Here is an 18,422-nt window from a genome sequence, read left to right as displayed (position 1 = left end):
TGCTTACAAAATCAGAGGAGACACACCCACTTCCTGCAGAGGAATGTTCACAGTTTACTCTGTAATCTGGCTCAAAAACGTGATTTTTACTTGTTCCAGCTTGTAAAATGATTTTTGCAAAGACTATTAAACATTTAAATCTGACTCAGAAACTTGACTTACACGCACTGCAGCTTGTAAATGAATTGTAGCACAGAGTTTTTCAACTTGTAGTCTTGCACAAGAGCTATAATGCCAAACAATAAGTGAAAGCCAAAGATTGTTAAGTCAAGGGGAAAAACCAAAATTCCACATGCTGAATGTATTACTTTCCTGGTCAAAGCCAATGCTCTCTCAGTGTATAGCCTTTTGTTCATTTCAAAAAAGCATAAATCAAAAATCAAGTGCCTGTTAATCCCTCAACAGAACTGATCCAACAGTAATTCAACTTCTTAAGGATATAAAGCATGAAGAGCTAGTTTAATGATGCTAATTCAGTTGAGTTTGAGCAATACAATGTTGTAATAAAGCCAATTTTGTCATGGGGCTAACTTTTGCAGGCAGCGTCACAATAGAAAACAAAAATATAATTAAATATAATATAAAAAATACAATTATATAAGTTTAAAAGGAAGTACAATACAAAAGGACATCATTTTTACGTCTTAAATCGTAGAAAGAAACTTTGCTATCTTGATGTTTCACGCATTTATGCACGTGCGAAACTATTTCCTAGTATTTGTCAACTGGCCTGGGAACTATTAAAAAGTAAAAGTAAAGACTTACTTTGACAGACGAAACACAGGCAGCACAACCTTCCCGAGACGAAAACTTTCAGGTTTCCAACCTGTTGCAGAGGATGAGATGTGGAGCAGTGGCTCTTTGTCCCTTTAGTAGTCCTCTCTCAGCTCCCCTCACAGCTGGCAGCGCGCGCCCGGCCCACTCATCAGCAAACAGAGCAGCCAATGAGAAGCCGCCTCAGCATCCTGAACCCGCCCCCTCCTGCCCGATCACCAGGGTTACAAAAACACTGCACGGGAGCTGGAAAGACTACGGTCCTGGATCCGTGGGTTACGAAACCTTACATTTACCTTTAAATTAAGTTTTAAATTAATAAAATGTTGATTTAACTTAACTTAACTTAACTTACGTCGTATGGCTTTATAAAGCATTACACTGAGAATGACACTGCAATGCCGTCTCTTTGTAAATGTTAAAATAAAGAAGTTAAAATTAAATTCTGTGGAGTTATATTTATTTATTTAAGCATCATCATATTCAATAATGTCCTTTGGGTACATTCCATAAGAAAGAAACTTTCTACAAGGGTTGGAGATGTGATCTTTAAAATAAAAAAATGTCCCTACAACCCAAAACTTAGTGTTGATGTTTTAAATTGTACGGTGAACAGTTTCTTACCCATTTACAATGAAATATTGGGCTTTGAGTCGGTAATATTGGGTGCTAAATCAGTGTCTTTGAAGTTCCATTGAATAATATTTTTAACAGTCACTTATTCAAGTTAGTGCTATTACATGTAAATTGTAATAATGATAATTTCACAGCAAATCAACACTTCTGACTCTTCTCAGCTTTTAACGGCTTTTAGATCAGTGTTTTGTTTCCATATTTTAGTGTTTTGTGTCCATATACACTATATAAATTACCAGCAAACAAGCAAATTTAAGTCCATTGCCTTTCTTAACATAATAACATGCCTGACAGAAAGGTAAAGGAGAGGCTGATAAAACAACTCAAAGAGAGCTAATGTCTAAACCTTCTGACTGATCTGTCAGAGAAAAATCTCCACCTAAGGTCCCATCAGGACAGGCCCTGTGTTTGTGGTGCTGTGTGTTTTAGGACACCACCTTGTGGTTAGAAGGTGCAACACAAACTGAGCCTGGAACAAGGTAGAGTAAATAGACAAATAGATACAACTCTGGAAAATAAGTCCACAGCATACGTGCAATTAAGTACATCAATATTGTGTGTAAGCAATTATTGAGTTGCCATAGTGTCCCAATAGTGAATTTTTGGCAAATCAAATCTTGCAGCTTCTCTTTGCCAGTGTTTTGCTGGTCTTTAAATCTAGAAGATACATTAAAAGAAAGCATTTGGGGTGTCATAAGGAGGACCGTTTGTTGGGTCTGGAGAGAAATTGGTTTACAATTCTGCTGGAGATCAGGAAGTTGCAACACAGTTTAAACAGACTGAATAAATATCAACAGGTCTAATGCCGGCAGAAGTCTAACTTTGTTACTGAAGCCACCAGATGTGAGTTTATAAATTAACAGTATATAAATTTGACATGCACTTTTTTTAAATGTATCATAATGGTTAAAAATGTGCATCTCCTCACAAACACTGACACACTACTGTTGCAGATCAGGCTACATGAACGGAGACTGTTTTGGGAAACATTTACATTGTTGTAATAGTCTGACTGTAGAGGAAACTGCAGGCCATTGACTCATAAACAAAATGCCACTAATGATATGTTTGTACGAAGCGACGGTACATTGGCTGCAACAGAATGAAAACAGGGATGAAATCTGGCCTCTGGCTGCCCTGTAGGAATAAACAATGACTGGGTTAGTATCTGTTTATGATCAGAGCAGCAGCGGCAGCAGACTGAGATACTACAGAGATGTTATGTGTTTCTGATTTATGTGATCATCTTAAAGGACTCAGGCAAAGAAGGAAACTGGAATAACATTCAATATTAACCATTTATTCAGAAATGCACAAAATATAGCAATTAACATACAATCTGAGTAACTTAATTCTTCAATTTTACAAATACTCTTTGATAAAATATAAAATTTACACATATTGTACTGTAACAATGAATTCGCATTGAAAAGCACCTTCAGACTATTGTAACAGCACGACAACAGGACACCGAGTCACACTGAAACCAACCTTATTTTACAACGACATTTGGCAATTGATTGTGCTGACGTTAGAATTTGCCCTTTATATAGGAAACATTTCACACCTGTGTGCTCCTTCAGGTTCAATCAGACCAGAAACTGCTGATGTTAGCAAAGGACATGCTCACCAAGAAGAGTATAGTGATCCACCATCGTGCAGGTAAAGCATCCAAACTATAATCCAATTATAGCTCGCTGTTGTGAATATCTCGATCAGATACAGTTCACTTTGGCAACAGAGTGTGGAACCCACTGCATAATGCGACTGAGAAAACTGACCTTTTATATATATATATATAATATAGACAAAATCAAGGCACACCAGCAACATGGGGGCTCACGGATAAAACATTAACACAATCAGATATATCTACATGGCAGCGACAGAATGTGTCACTCAAATGCAGAGTGAGAAAATCAAACATGGCACATGGTTGAATAATGCAGTATCATAAGAGCAAAGTTTTTACTTCAGCCTCAAACTATACTTAAGTTTCCACCCGGCACTTTCAAACTATTATAAAATGAATAAAATATTGCAGAACAGAATTTAAGATATGATTAATTTAAGTGCTCTTCATATTCTAAAAACCACAGAGATTTAAGAGGGCCATATTGTACAAGATGTCCAAACTGTGCAAGACTTTGTCACACATTGTGTATGTGACCATGAAACAAGAGAGACTAACAAACTCAAAGGCAACTTAAGAAACATGTAAGTTATATTACCTACAGTTTGACCATGAAAGAAGACAACCAGAGGAATTGAAAGGTCTTCATCACAGAATAAATCGCAGCAAAAAAAGGTCAGAAACTAATACTATACGATCAGTTCAGGCACTCAGTAGAGAGATTTGTCCTTCTGGAGACTGTAGCATCAACAGTTACACACAGTGAAGACACACTGTGGTAAAAGATGCCGGTGTCCCCGCAGTTTTGTGTTAAACTTGCAATAAAAAAGTGTAATTATTTTTAATACAACCTAGATGGTTTCTTAAATTCACACACAAAGAGGGTCAACCGGTAAAAACTGACGAGCCTTAAAATGTGTCTTTACTCTCAACCGTAAACCAAATATGAACTAATCATGGCACTTCTCCCTTAGAGTCAATAAAATACACTGTCATGATTGCTTGTGCTTCTTCAACTGCCGTGACATCATCAACACAGCCGTCAGTTATTTCAGTCTGAGAGGATCCAAAGAGCAGCCGTTCTGTATTTCATTGTATTTAAAAAATAAAATAAAAAACACAAAGCAGAGAAAAGGGAAGGTTGATGTGCTTGAGTGTGATCATGTACAGATTTTACATCAATGTTGCTGTGAGAGTTTGATTAAAGGCCCCTCAGTCTGTTCCCAGTTTGGCGATCAGTTCGTCGCAGATCTTCGTGAGCTCCTCGATCTCTTGATTCTATGAAACGGAGAGAGGAAGTGTGTTTAGAAAGTGGTGGTTAACTTCAAATGGCATGATCCAAGTCTTTGAATCTGTAGGGAGAGACCAATGTTTCTCTGTTTCTCTTGCAGAATAGTACGACGAAGTATTAGGGCCACATTAAAGGGAGAGAAAAAAAGATTTCGAGAATTAAAAAATTCTCGTAATATTATGACTTTATTCTCGAAATCTTAATTTTTTAATTTTTTTATGTGGCCCTAATACTCCGTCGTACAATAGTTTATGTGCACACCTACAAAGTTTAAATTGGGCCTATCAACTGCACTTTCCTTAAGACTCTTTTCTAATGTTTTTATGTCCTATCTTTTTTTTTATTTACAGGGATTGGAAATGTGTTTTTTGTCTATAGCTTCAGGTTCTGGTTATAATAAATGAAACACTGCCCCCTAGTGTTAGATACCGTTACTGTGTTGGCAGCCATGTATTAAGAAAATCTGTTCTCAATGCCTGCACATGTTGAGGGACTTTACAGTGATTTTACGGATCTTAGTAAATGAAGGGCTTTTTGATTTACTTTGATTATACAGCATGATTCTGCATTTCATTATTAGTCAACATAAGCCAAAGGGGAGGGATTTTGCCTTTAAATGTATTAGATTTTGAAACTGCACACAATCGGAAAATAATCTTTTTTAATGTAAGAACAACAAGTTTCATATTCTTATATTGATCCAACAAGGAAAAAGCTGACGTAAGCACACATTTATCCCTATCACTGAACAAAGACAATGAGACAGGAACAAAACTCTTTTTTAGCATCTTTTTGCCAAACTTAAAAGGGAGACCAACACACAAACTCTCTCAGCTAAAGGGTTTTAACCTCAATTATCCACAGTGTTATCCTGCCCTGCTCTGACACAGTCACACACAGTGAATCCATTTGAATCATGTTTGTAGTCAGCCTACCTTCTGAAGGACAGCTCTTTCAAGCGAATCCACCTTCATCTGTTCCTTCCTCAGGCTGGCGCTTAGTGCGACACCCTCAGCATTGGCCTTGGATCGTACCTGCGCTATCTCCTCATTAGCCCTTTGAAGAGGGAGTGAGAGGTTGTTAAAATGAGGGATTATGTCTAGTCTATAATGCAAATGGCTTTTCAGGATTAATGTCGTGTCTCATATAATCTCTTGAGTCACAAATTGAGACTTGGGCACTTACTTGTCTAGTTTCTCCTCCGCGTGCACCTTCAGGGTTTGGTATCGCTGCTCCTCCTGCTTGATCCGCATCAGGTAGTCCTGCGCACACTTCTTCAGCACCTCCTCATTCTGGAGAGATACATGTAGAGAATGTTTAGTGATCTGGCAATTATGTGCAAATTGTTGGGAAAGCATATAATAATAGTCATACTGAAGCTCTACTAACCTTCTTAAAGCCCTCCAGGACTCCCTTCATGTTCTCGTACCTCCTGAAGAGGTCGGCGAAGGAGCGCTCCACAGAGTTGAGGTCAGCTATGGCCTGGTCCCTCTCTAAGGTCAACTGCCTGACTGACTTACTGCAGGACACTGTCTTCTGTTGCTGCTCGTCCTCTGCAACCAACAAAGGAAAAAGTATTAGATTGACAGCTGATCATGTGTTTGAATCCCTGCAGGATGCCTGGCTGCAGCACGGGGCTGGCAGGACATCGTGAGGAGCGTCTTCTGGTGTTTTTGAACCACAGAGTTTAGTCAGTATTATTCTACAACATACCAGCAAACATATATGAAATATGAAGATTTTAAGTTAGAAGCAAGAAGTTTAAGATAATTTGGTCCCAATACTTTATGTTCTATAACATTTAAGGTGTAATAATAAAAAATGAGAGGGAGACAGAGAGGGACAGGAAGAGAACAGACTAGTTAGGAGGGCCGGTTCTGTCCTGGACTGTCCCCTGGACTCCAATGAGGAGGTGGGTGAAAGGAGGATGTTAACCAAGCTGACATCTATCATGGACAACCCCTCTCACCCCCTACATGAGACTGTGGGGGCCTTAAGCAGCTCCTTTAGCAGTAGACTGTAAGAAGGAGCGCTACCACAGGTCCTTCATACGCACTGCTGCCAGACCCTATAACACCTCATTATAGTTCAATAACAGTACTGTAACTATCATCCAACATTAATACTACAATTACACATATTCTACTTCCAATATTGCTTTTATTACATACAAAGTTCATGAATGCTGTGCAATAATTCTGTGCAGTAATCTTTGCTACACTGTGCAATACTACTGTAATATTTTAAATCTAATTTCTGGTTTTAATTATGCTACACACCATGTGTGTTTTTATCTTTTAAAATGGCTGTGCAATTGTCTGTGCAGAAAAAGAGTCCCAAGCAGATCTATCAACAAGGAAAAATGTGTACATAGTGTGCATAGTTTTATTACTGTTATTGTTATTATTTATATTGTCAGATTTGTTCCTCTCTTTTTGCCATTTGCTATTGCCACCTGTAATTTTTTGTCTAATTTTATTACTTGAGCACTTTTTTAATGTGCCTGTCTCTTGAGCTGCTGTAACAAGTACATTTCCCCTTATCTTAAACCATTTAGAACATATGACCACCAGGTGGCAGCAACTCACCAATCATCTGTGCCACTGTTTTCTCATACTCTGCAACAATTGTCCTGTTGAGATAAGAATAGAGAACACTTTTTGACTTCCTTCTTTCTCTAAATTATTCATTCAGTATCTTAAAATGTGCAGCAACACTCCAGAGAAACAGCAATGCGTCATACCTCATCTCCAAAACCTCGGCTCTGCTCTCCTCGTACTTCCTCTTCCACTCGTTGACCTCGATCTCTTTAGTGATGATCTGATTGGACGGCAGGACATGAAGAGAGGAAATGTCGAGGTATAATACAAATGACTTTATGAAGTTAAGGCCATCTTTCTTAGAGTGTGGCAGTGACGTACCTCCTCTCTGATCAGGGTGAGCACTGCGGCCTTGTCCATCTCGGTCAGAGGTATGCTGTCCTGAGACAGGGTGGCTAAGTCTGTGGGCTCGCTGAACGTCACCTTGGCTTTTTGGCTCATGGATATCTCGCACTGTGGAGCATCAGAAAGCAAAGGGTGGGCTCAGTTTAACATTCATGATCTTTACATTTAGTGAGCAGATCTATGGCATGTCATGAATCCCTTTAGCTGCTGTTTCATTAAAGATCACATGATGTCTTTGAAAGGTGTGCTCTGAGAAAACTGTCCACATGTGTTGATTTAATTCATCAAATATTTATAAAACCTGACAGTGCAACAGTGCTTATCGCAGACAAATATTGTGTAAGTAAAAAGTATTCAATTATAATGGTAGCAGGTGAAGCATTAGAAAGCAACCAGTATGAAAATATAGACAAGTATATTGGCTTTTCAACTGACGATGAGGAACAACTGCTCATGTTTAAATATTCATAGTGCTTAATCCCTGTGGATCCTGTAAACTACTTACTGTCTCTTCTTTCAGACTGCAGGTTTCCTTCTCCTCCAGATCATCTGCAATCTTCGTCTCAGAAGCTTTAAGGAGGAAAAAACATGTTATTTAATGACAAATGAAAACATTTAATAAAACTAATCTGTCAAATCTAAATTACAAATAGAAACAGATCCTGAAGGCCTGGTTCCAATGCACTACTGAATGAAGCATTTGGTCCCAGGTGCAATATTTTTAACTTTTTTATATCAAGGACAGGTTTTTTGCTGAGCAAGCTCGCTTTATTTTTGTCTTACGTAAGGTTCAACACGTCCCCTGGTTGCATTTTGTCTCCAGTAGTCCAAAAGAACTTGTTATGTAACTGACTCAGTCTCCTTGTTCTTGTTTTTCAGTCGTCTGATAGGTACCCCTCTGATCATGGCTACATGTTTAAAACCATGCCTAAAGCTTAAACTCAGCTAAAATGGATTTACATACCAGTATGTCCTTTCAAATATGACTTATAAGGTTGAGTGGAAGACAAGAGACCACATCATATGACTTTTATTTAATCTACTTGTGCTGTCTGCTTTATGAAATGAAAACATTTACTGCTTTGAGATACTTCAGGCCCTTGAATTTTAGCACTGTCATATTTATGTGACAGTTAAAGTAATAATCTCGAATATTTTCATTTAAATAAATGTCTGTTAAGTCACTATCTATCTCCGAATGAGGTAACACAATGGTGATTGAGCCTGTGTGTCACTGATGAAAGCCTTTGCATTTGCAGTATTACAGCGGTGCCCAGTTAGCGACGCGTTTTCCATCAGCCAGCAGTGGTTGGTCTGCCAGAGAGGGTAGGCGGAGCTAAGTTTCAGCTTTTCCGGTCTCTGCAAGTGTTGCGAGTAAACAGTAATCTACTATGGCTGAACAAACAAAGAAAAGCTTGATGACTACAGATACAACTTCAAAAATAAGTGAAAATCCAAAAAATAAGAAACAAATGTGACGCTCAGATGAAGAGTTACAATTGGTGCCAACCGTGGACGTCACACATGCAGCACTGTCTGGATGTCTGGGTAGTGTGCTTCCGCAATTACCGTATATCGCCATAGGTGCCGCCAAAGAGAACGAAACTGAGATCTTCGAGATTACCACTTTAATAATAACCTCAAAATGTCATCTGGGCAAAAAGGTCTCCTTTCACTCACTATAGTGATTAATTTGACTCCTAACAAAGCTTTTTTGACTCATTAAAGAAAGTTTGGATTCAAACATACCCTCAACAACAGATTTATCGATGCTTGGCTGTTTTTTTGCAGGTGCTTTGTTGCATTCAGGTTCTGCTTTTTCCTCCTGCATCTCTGCTGTCTGACCCATAATGCCCGTGGAGGCGAGCTTCTCCTCATCCGTGGCGTGATGAACCCGCTGAGTGATCTCTGGGGTCTGAACCACCACCTCGTCCTCCTCCTGGAGACAAGAGCCACAAAAAGAGAGGTTTTTTTTTCATTTCAAGATAAGAAAATAAAAAGTAAATTGTTTACAATAAAGCAGAGTGAATATGCATCATTGTGGATTAAAGTTTTCCTGAACAAACGTGTATATAGTATATCACTGCAGACATTTATGTGCACTTAAAAAAATCAGAGAGATCCAAAATAACTCCAGTGTTTAATAATAATTACTAATGCATTATGCTGGAAAGGTTACATCATCAGTTGGCCTTTAAAACTGTGTTACAGTAAGTTATCTGAGAGACTCGGGCATGATATCATACCAGAGGTGATAATGTCGAGGGCACACAGGAGCAGCAGACTTTTATTTAACTGCAGAGCGATAAGTCACAGATCTGTCACCAGGCCAAACCGGCACTGCGGAGACACTGCTGATACTCCTGTCAGCTTGTGTTACAGAGTGTGTGTGCGTATGTGTGTGTGTGTGTGTGAAGAGATGAGGCCAAAGGGTTAGACAGCTGCTGAATAATGGACAATGCGGCGTCCCTGCAGTAAGGTGAAACATTTGGGCTGACACCACGCTCGCGCACAGAGTCACACAGTACCTGATTGCACACGTCGAGCACCAAGGACTGGCTCTCGTCATACTTCTGGACTTTGCAGGTGTTCCTGCAAAAGAAGCAAATAAGGAAAAAACAAGCGTCAGAACAAAGACATCCAAATAAATACATCCTTAAACATTTCATTTCTTTTTCCTGGCATAGCTATTACAGCGAGTACAACCATCATAGTGCTGCAGAACCTCTGAAAGGATCACAAGACAGTACAAATTAGCTCGCTGATGTAACAGGGGACGACCTTTCAGGTGCGATGACACCAGTGACATTTACATCCTTTGCATGCTCCCTCAGCAGTCGCTTCAGACACAGCCCATGCCACGATGACAGTAAAATGGGAAGCCGGCATGCATGAAAGAAAGAGAGCGACTATCGTGAGAGTACTTACAACAGAAAACAGAGAAACTTGACTTGTTCAGATGTCCTGAGGCCAAGAGAGGTGGACGAAAGCAGAGTTTGGGGGTGTTGCGTAACAGACAAGAAGAGGAGGGATGAAGGATGAAGGGGATATAGATGAAGGGGATGGAGAACAGAGAGAGGAGAGCGTGTGAGTGACTAAAGGGGATCAGCTCAGCAGGTTAGATTCTCAGCAGAGTGGTTTAAAGGTTGAGCATAAACACGAGACGCAGACAGACCTGGAAAAACTGAGACTAGTCCAACCCCTGCAGCTAAAAGCACTTTTAAAAGTCTATATATAACTTGTTTGGGAATAGCATCAATGGTAAGAATGCAGTGTTAAGTGTTTGGCATGTGTTAAAAGCATTGTTTGGTATGCAACCAACCATCACGGAAGGAGTTAAGAGGAGATAATCTAGACTGTTTCTTAGAGATTATAAATTGTATCACAATCTGCTTTTGTATTACTGGTCTTATCGCTTAAACTTGCAGCTACTGGGACGAGAATGAAGGTTTTCTTACTTTGCTGTTCGGTCTTTGCTCTTCTTGGGAATCTGCCTCACTTTCTTCTCCCCTGCCGGCTGCCCCGCTGCCTGTTTGCCTCCCTCTTTCGCTTTTTTCTCCGGCTGAGGGGCGCTACTGGTCGACTCCTCTGTGCTTAAAGCTTTAGAGGATTTAAAAGGGTCCACAGAGTCGTCAAAATTGTCTGGATCAAAACTGTAGGAGCCCTTGGGCAGCACCGGAGGACTGCTCACCGTGCTATTGCTACCAAACGGATTGAAGTTCGGATCATCCCACTGATTGGGATCAAAGTTATATGTTCCTTTTTTAGGAATAGGAACGTCGTCAAGGTTCACAGGTGCGGTAGAGTCTGTAACTGGCAGAGCAGCTTCTGGAGGAGGATCTGAAACTGGTTCTGGTGCTGGTTGAGGATCTGTTTCTGGCACTGTGGGCTCTGGTGCAGGTTTGCATGAAGCCTCTGTTACTTTAGGCTTCTGCTTCTTAGCCGCCAGTTTGCTGATTGTCTTTTTACCGCCTAATTTCCTCGGAGGTGGCTTGCTGACTGGTCCCTCGTCCAGACCGAACTCCAGCATCATAGGCTTTACCTCTGACGATGACGCCACTGTCTCTGCTTCTGCTGGAGCCGCTAAGCTCGCCTCGCAGACAGGCAAAGAGCTCCCGAGCGGCTCGAGTCTGGGGAGAGAGCTCGGACCGCACGGAGGGGGAGAGTTCTGGATTTTGGATCCGCCGCAGGTGAAGGGGTTAAAACTGTCATCCAGCTGGTCAGGGTCAAATTTGTAAGCAGCCTGTGGAACAGGAAGTTCTTGTTCCTCATTTGTTTGGGGAAGCTCGCTCACTGAGGCCTTAAACTTCAGGGATGGAGGCTTCGACTTGCTGGTTTTAGTCTTTTGAGGGGGTTCTGTCTGGTTTGGACTATTGCATTCTGTCTGGTTTGGACTATTGCACTCTGGTTCTGGTGACTGTTCAGCGGGCTCTGGAGCCGGGCTGAAAGCAGGTTCAGTGATCTGAAATGAGTCTGGCTCTGGGATTTGAGCAGGGGCAGGGGCAGGAGCAGGGGCTGGAGCTGGAGCTTGAGCTGGAGCCAAAGCCACATCTGGGACAGGATCTGCAACTAGGACAGGGTCTGGTGTTTGGTATGTCTCAGAGGCTGGCGCTGTGCATTCAGCCAATTCAGGTGTTTCCTTCTCTGAGGATGCAGCAGGGTCCGGCAAAGAGCTCAGGCCTTCTGGAAGATTCTCTGTTTGTTCTGCTTCTAGGGTCTGGATGTTTACTTCTGGATCTGGATGTTTACTTCCACCCATGTGGACCGCAGGCTCATCCTGACCCATGTTGTGGCGAAGAAAAATCACCTGATCTTCGACAGGAGCAGTCACTATCAGGTGCTCCTCCTGATCCACGTCTGAAACAGTGAGAGAATATAACATTAACTATAAAAACATAATAAAAATGCACACATTCAAAACAGCATGCACTCTTCTTCTGCCTGTGATCATCTCTCCAATCACATTGAAACTCAGATGTAGGTGAAATCTGATTGGTTACTAGCCAGCCAACTGTTCTACTAGCTGCTGTTTCCATGGTGATGTCTTACTATGAGGGCTATGACATTTAAACCAAGTAGTGAAAAAGAAAAAAAGAGAATAAAAAGGAGATATGATTTATTTGTATAGTGTTGAGGACAAAGCGACAGTGGCGGTTGATGCGTAATTGTTGCCTCCAGGGAACCTTTTGACACATCAACATATTTCTATCTGCCTGTCACACTCGCCATATTCCTGTAATATTATGTTGCTAGGAGACGAGCAAGGCCTGCTGTGTTTCTACCTACTTCCATTCAGATTAGCACATCGCCAGAGTGTCACTGTCAAAGTATTCCTGCAATCTGACATGCCCATACAAACGTGTCCTCAACAAATCCACGTTCAGTAGGTATAAGGTAGTAGGTATAAGACCCCCTTTTTGTTCTCTGTCTCGTGTTTGTAAAGCAGGGATTAATGTCTCTCAGCTGCAGTACCTGCTTAAAATAACTCAAAACATGTGGTCTAATTTGGGTTTCAAATGGATTTTTTTGCATTTGTTTGTCCCGTTTTGAAGAATGAGTACTACAGCATGTACCTGTGCATAGCAGTTGTTTTCAATCAAACATACTTTACATTATATTAGCAATCTAATTAAAGACCCAACTTTTTATTCAGGCTTTTAATTGGGAGTTTTAGCTTTACATCTGGTATTTGACTTATATAACATTACACAGATTTTTATTTATTGATTCCTAAAAGTTATTGTTTTTCATGTTTTCAAATGTAGTCCTTCACATTTGTATCTATCTTTCATTAAATTCAGTACTTGTTTTCTCTCTGTTTGTTCCTGTTTGAAGCACTTTGAGCTGCATGTTTGTATGAAATGTGCTCTATAAATAAAGTTGAGTTGAATTTAAATGTTTTTAAAAAACAAAACATATTTACTCAATCAGAATGCCTGTGGTCTGCGGTAGAGCGGGTCGCCCTCTAATCGGAAGGTTGGCGGTTAGATCCCCAGCTCCTCCTACATGTCAAAGTATCATTAGGCAAGATGCTGAACCCCAAATTGCCCCTGAGGGCATAGCCTACAGTGTATGAATGTGTGTGAATACTTATAATTTCATGGCCTTGAATGCCACCATCAATAGTGTATGTATGTGCGTGTAAGGGTGAATGTGACATGTAGCGTAAAAGCGCCTTTAGCAGTCAGAAGACTGCAAGAACAGTCTATTAGCCATTTACAAGACATAAACAAAGCATCACTCAAGTATCCACATTATAAATGTAAGCTTGTGTTTTGGCTTTATCTATCTGTCACCATGTATAGACTGATGCTGATGTTGTATTGGAGACTTTAGATTAGACAAACACAGCCATCAGCGTGTTTACATTGCAAAGTCGTTTTTAGAGGCACTTCAACTCCTGCCTGCCAGGATTCAAACTTCCTCATTCACAGCTGCAGCAGAGACACACGTGGTTGACTCTAAAGTGAACTCCCTCCTCGCTTCAGATTAAACTTTATAATGTAACTGGATTTTTTTTAACAGGAAGAATTTAATTCCAACCAAGATGGCAACCTCGCCTCATCAACACATGGCCTCCTCCTTCTTAAAAGGGGTGATGGTTTCAGCCAGATAAGAAGCTTTGTTGGGCCCCTCCCCTCACTGTGACCTCTATCAGTTACCAACACAAAACGGGGTGAACCACAGCTTTTGTTGAACCTGTTGAATTCCAGAGCAAAGGCCATTCCCACACTGACTCTGCTGCAGGCTCCTCCTCTCAGTCATTCAAAGGACAGTGATGCTTCCGCTATCATCACACCCAAAATCCTCTCAGTGTGCATACCAGCTTACATACCAAGCATGCAGGACATGTTTGGGTATTAAGCAACATTAGGTGCTGTTCCAACAACACATCTGTATGAGCCATAAGTAGATTGAATACCTACTTATCATGGTTCTTATATGTAAGAAGGGCAGGTAAGTTCCATGTTAAAGCTAAAAGCAGTAGGTGGGTACATTCCTGAAACAGACAGACTGCATATGTATCCAATTACTGTGGCATGGTGAACCTGATACACAGTTCAGACACAGTAGTGGAATTCATGTGTGCACAAAAGTGCAATATAAAATACACAACGAAGACTTATATGATAGATTTTTTCCTTTCAAACACACGCACACACATGTCAAGTCAGGTTACCTACAGCATCTTAAAAAGACTCTTAAACTTTAGGGAGGGACACTCTGTCTACAGTTTGTTCTCTGTACTTGAAAGGTCATTCCTTCATCTGTTAAATATTTGTGATGTTAACTTCAGCTCCACCGAGGTACCTCAGAAGGCACAGCTTATATTTCTCTCTCTCTGCGTCTCTTGTTTGCTCAACAGTGGCCTCACCAGTTTTGTCTGCATCAGTGTTGTTGTTCTCCAGCTCTCCTGGGATGGGTGGAGGGGCGCGGACAGGAGTCGCTGCTTCAGGAGTGTCAAAATGACCCTCTGAGTCAGAGCTGTAAGACAGACAAAGAGAGAGAGAGAGAGCATGAAGTTCCCAAACAGTCAAAACATTAGAGAGTAGGAGGACAGAGAGATCCTTACGTAACTCAGCAGTAAATGCTGGAACTATGTACACTCAAAAAAAAAGCTTAACAAGCAATGTGACTGTAAACACCACCTGAATAAACAGAAGTGCACTCACAGCATTAAAATGTGCAAGTACAGGGACAGATGCAAGACTTATTTCTGTTTCCTTTAAATCTGTTCACTCATGTTGACACGTTATATGATTTCAGACACTGTAGGGTTCATGGCATCATTATCTTAGACAGTGTTTGGCAGCCTTTTAGGCCTGCGAGCATTTCAAGTAAATCAGTTCTTTTGTGATAGAGGGATGCTCCCTTCTAACGTTGTTTAACCTGAACACTTTGAAGAGGCCTTAAAGGGGGGGACTAACCGTTTTTACATGTTTCTATAACCACGTGTCATGAGCAAAGACGACCAGATCTGTCAATACTAGTGAGGAGGTGAACGATTGGGTAATACCCACAGAGAGAGGAAACAAGGCAAGCCCACTCTTTCCTGTCACATCTTTACAGCACGAGGTGTTAGACTGCACCACACAAACTATAGAGGAATCTATCTTTAAATAAGAAATGAATATATTCTGCAGTAGGCATGGATCCTATTGATTTTAACACTGTCGTGCAGCAGCAGTCAAGTTGATCTGATCACTTCCCGGAAGCCACATCACAGTGTAGTTAAGTATTGATGTCCTGACAGTTAGCAAACATGAGCTAACGTAGGGAAGAGACACATAATCTGTTCAGCACAATGTTAAAGTTCAAAAGTGTGTGGAGGTCACTGCAAAAAAAAAGGGAGCTATAGTCTTTGTGTTTACTCAGTTGGAACAATGGCCAAGATAATATCAAAGCAAGCACGAGGAGCAGGGACAATAAGGTATGTGTAATGTTGGTGAGCAATGATTACATCATTAAACTACCTGACTGCAGTGTTGAAGCGTGTGTTGTTTCAGTGAAGCCACAGAAATGAGAATGTACCAGTCAGGCTGAGAAAAACACTCAGTTCAAACAGTTTAACCACAGCCAGGCCCGGAATATGTCAGCACTGCAACAACACTTTTCTGCATGCAAACAAAAAACACAGATGCTTGTGTCCCTTTTTTTCTAGAGATCCTCAACCTGACAGGTGGACACACACATACACACTCATGATCACACACGTGAACATGCCCCCCCTCTCCAGTCCAGACAGTGTGAATCACAGTGTCAGGAGTCTCAGGGGCTCCAAAACAACACTTGCCTGCAGCTTTGAGATCTCTCCTCCTCCTCCTCTTCCTCCTCTCTCTCTCCACGTTGCTCCCTCTCCTCGCTGGCCTCCTGCCCCTCTCCATCCTCCTCTCCCTCTCCCCCTCGCACGGCCGTCCACGTCCATTTGGCCCATGACACTGGTGATAGCCAAGACATCCCTCCTCGTCTTCCCAAGGGGGTTCTTCAACCCTCTGTCAACCCAATGACTCGCTGGACTGGTTTTTTTGGAGCCTGACGGATCCTTTTCTGTGCGTTTCTTCCTCAGATTCCCACCCTGCCAGCAGCTCTCACATCTTTCCAAAAAGCCTCTCTCTTCTCATGAGTTTCCTTTTTCTGATAAAAAGAGGAGGACATTTCTTTTCCACTTGATTATTTGTATATTCTTGGTAGTAAAATCCCAAAGATTTCAGCAGCTTTCTCAATCTTCTCTTCTTTTTTTACCGGTCACGAAGCCTCTTCTTCTGCCTCTGTGGCAGAATACCACAGCTCTGATCAGCTGGGTTTCCAAATGCTGCTCTCACTCTCTCCTCCTCTGAAACCCCCCCTCCAACCGTTCCCCTCCACCTCGGGCCAACCCACTGACAAGAAGCACAGCGGGGGAGGCAGGAAGCTTGAGCTCTTAAAGCCAACGCTACCTCTCTTTACACAACTACACGAGTTCCCCTGTGGTCGGAGAATGGTACGTTCCTGTCAGACCGCTCATGCACTCTGAAGCAGAAGGAGGGAGTCTGAAAACAAACACAGAAGGAGGGGAAGGAGGAGGAGCTCAACTGTTGGGGCTCCACACTTTATAGCCCAAAGAGAGGTTAGGAATGTGGGGCTGGATTTTCAAGCCTTCCCAGCTCCTCCGGGCAGTTTAACAGTTAACTGTTTCTCCCATCCGGTGGCAGGCATGCATGACCAGGGGAACCAGTTCTGTTGGGTAGCCTCAGGAGGTCTACCTGGCTGGATGCAATGTGTCTGAGGTATAGTTCAAACCACAGAGCTGACAGTGAAGCATTGTCTTCAATGTACTAACTAATGGATGGTTAAACCCCATTTTAGCATCTGACGCAGGTACAAATTTTCCAAAGTCGTCAAGGAAAAGGAAATGGAAGAAAACAGTACAAGAGACTGTTCTCTAAAATAAGTATCTAGACCAAGAGACGCTTGACAAAGGATGAGCGCCTTATAGAATGATCCAGAAGAAACACCAATTAAAAATGATCTATTACCAACAGCTGACGCAGATGAAATTACAGTTTTGATCTCTGCTCCCTATTTGATTGCCTTGCTTATGGAACTTAGTTGGATTGCCTTAAGACAGTGTCAGCCTCGGGGATTAAGTCTCAGGCTGGTTGAAATCTTGTCAAACTAAACCTTTACAGATTGTCAGTGATGCCTTCTTTTCAGTGGTCCCAACAAGAGGAGTTCCCCAAGGCTCCATCCTTGGTCCCTTGTTGTTCTTTAAACACATGCTCCCAAATAGAAACGTTTTCCAAAAACACAACATTTATTATTATTGTTATATGGATGACATTAAGATCTAAGTCCCATCACATATGAAGAAGGTAACCTACATGTCTTATCATTCAGAAATCCACTGCTGGATATCCCAAAACCTTCAGCTAATTGAAGATGAAATAGGGGTAGTTGTGTTGGCTCCCTTTGAGTGCATGGTTACCAATCACTGGTTACCAATCAGTTGGAGAATTGATTTTAAGAGTTTACTGATCACATTTAAAGCACTCATAGTTTGGCTCCTAGTTATATTTCTGAATTGCTGCTCCCCTGTGAGCCAGAGTGTAGCCTCAGGTACACAGGCAAGTCTCTGCTAGCTGTTCCACAGCCCTGACCTCAGGCTAAAGGTGAACATGCTTTTGCTGTTAGTGTTCTGATATCGGGCTACAGAATGTGTTTTATCTCTTTTATTTCTAAGCTTTATCTTATTCCATTATTTTGTTGTGTGGTATTTTATTCTATTTCATTCTCTTTACCTTTAGTTGGCTGATTTGATCTAATTGTATGGTGCTGACCACATGCCTGCATTGAAAGGGTAATTGGTCAATTCCTCCTGCTTATACAGGCTGGGAAGAGCTCACACTCTAGTTTTTCCCGATGTTGCAGCTCACGTTCACCAAACTTAGACACAGTGTCTCCATTACACAGTGTGTTGACCATGTGCGATGAGTTTAAAACTTTTCAGTATGTATGTTAGTCATTATAAAAAGTATCATTTTGATATATGAATAAAAAGATATCCATAATCAGCCTCTAAAATCAAATATTGGTTGGGATATACTGTGAACGTGTGTGCATTGATAGGAGGAATATTTGCATCCACCAATAACATGGTGCTAGA

At 41.4% G+C, this 18,422-nt stretch overlaps 2 protein-coding genes across 3 annotated transcripts in view; both read right to left on the bottom strand.

Annotated features, from left to right (window-relative positions):
* The window catches only part of loxl2a (lysyl oxidase-like 2a), a 30,012-nt gene extending 29,175 nt beyond the window's left edge, over window positions 1-837 (bottom strand). Inside the window, exon 1 of the mRNA XM_069679059.1 lies at window positions 766-837. The gene's annotated coding sequence lies outside the window, so the exon portion shown is untranslated. The remainder of the gene's footprint in view (window positions 1-765) is intronic.
* A 1,865-nt stretch (window positions 838-2,702) lies between these two features.
* On the bottom strand, window positions 2,703-16,610 carry tacc1 (transforming, acidic coiled-coil containing protein 1). 2 transcript variants are annotated; one of them, XM_069679057.1, is made up of 14 exons: window positions 16,074-16,610; window positions 14,655-14,764; window positions 10,738-12,136; window positions 10,208-10,243; window positions 9,808-9,871; window positions 9,029-9,218; window positions 7,785-7,849; window positions 7,256-7,387; window positions 7,078-7,154; window positions 6,923-6,966; window positions 5,724-5,887; window positions 5,520-5,626; window positions 5,270-5,390; window positions 2,703-4,321 (listed from the first exon to the last, which is right to left on the bottom strand). In XM_069679057.1, exons 1-14 carry the CDS (start codon window positions 16,235-16,237, stop codon window positions 4,256-4,258), a joined length of 2,739 nt encoding a protein of 912 aa, XP_069535158.1. In that variant the 5' UTR covers window positions 16,238-16,610; the 3' UTR covers window positions 2,703-4,255. The 2 variants fall into 2 exon arrangements, with proteins under 2 accessions (XP_069535158.1, XP_069535159.1); XM_069679058.1 differs by lacking the exon at window positions 10,208-10,243.
* Between the last annotated feature and the right edge of the window lie 1,812 nt (window positions 16,611-18,422).

This window comes from Semicossyphus pulcher, unplaced genomic scaffold (assembly GCF_022749685.1).
Source record: "Semicossyphus pulcher isolate SPU_LCO1_2020_fin unplaced genomic scaffold, fSemPul1.0.p SCAF_3, whole genome shotgun sequence".
In the NCBI taxonomy this organism is placed as follows: Eukaryota; Metazoa; Chordata; class Actinopteri; order Labriformes; family Labridae; genus Semicossyphus; species Semicossyphus pulcher.
Note: the sequence above shows the minus strand (reverse complement) of the source record. Positions and strands in the feature narration are given on the sequence as shown.

Excerpts from the sequence above, each read along its gene's own strand:
- tacc1 (XM_069679057.1), bottom strand. The coding sequence starts at position 16,237 with ATGTCTTGGCTATCACCAGTGTCATGGGCCAAATGGACGTGGACGGCC. Across the intron at positions 14,765-16,073 it reads GAGAGATCTCAAAGCTGCAG|CTCTGACTCAGAGGGTCATT; the intron begins GCAAGTGTTGTT and ends TCTGTCTTACAG. Across the intron at positions 10,244-10,737 it reads AGCAAAGACCGAACAGCAAA|GACATCTGAACAAGTCAAGT; the intron begins GTAAGAAAACCT and ends TCTTGGCCTCAG.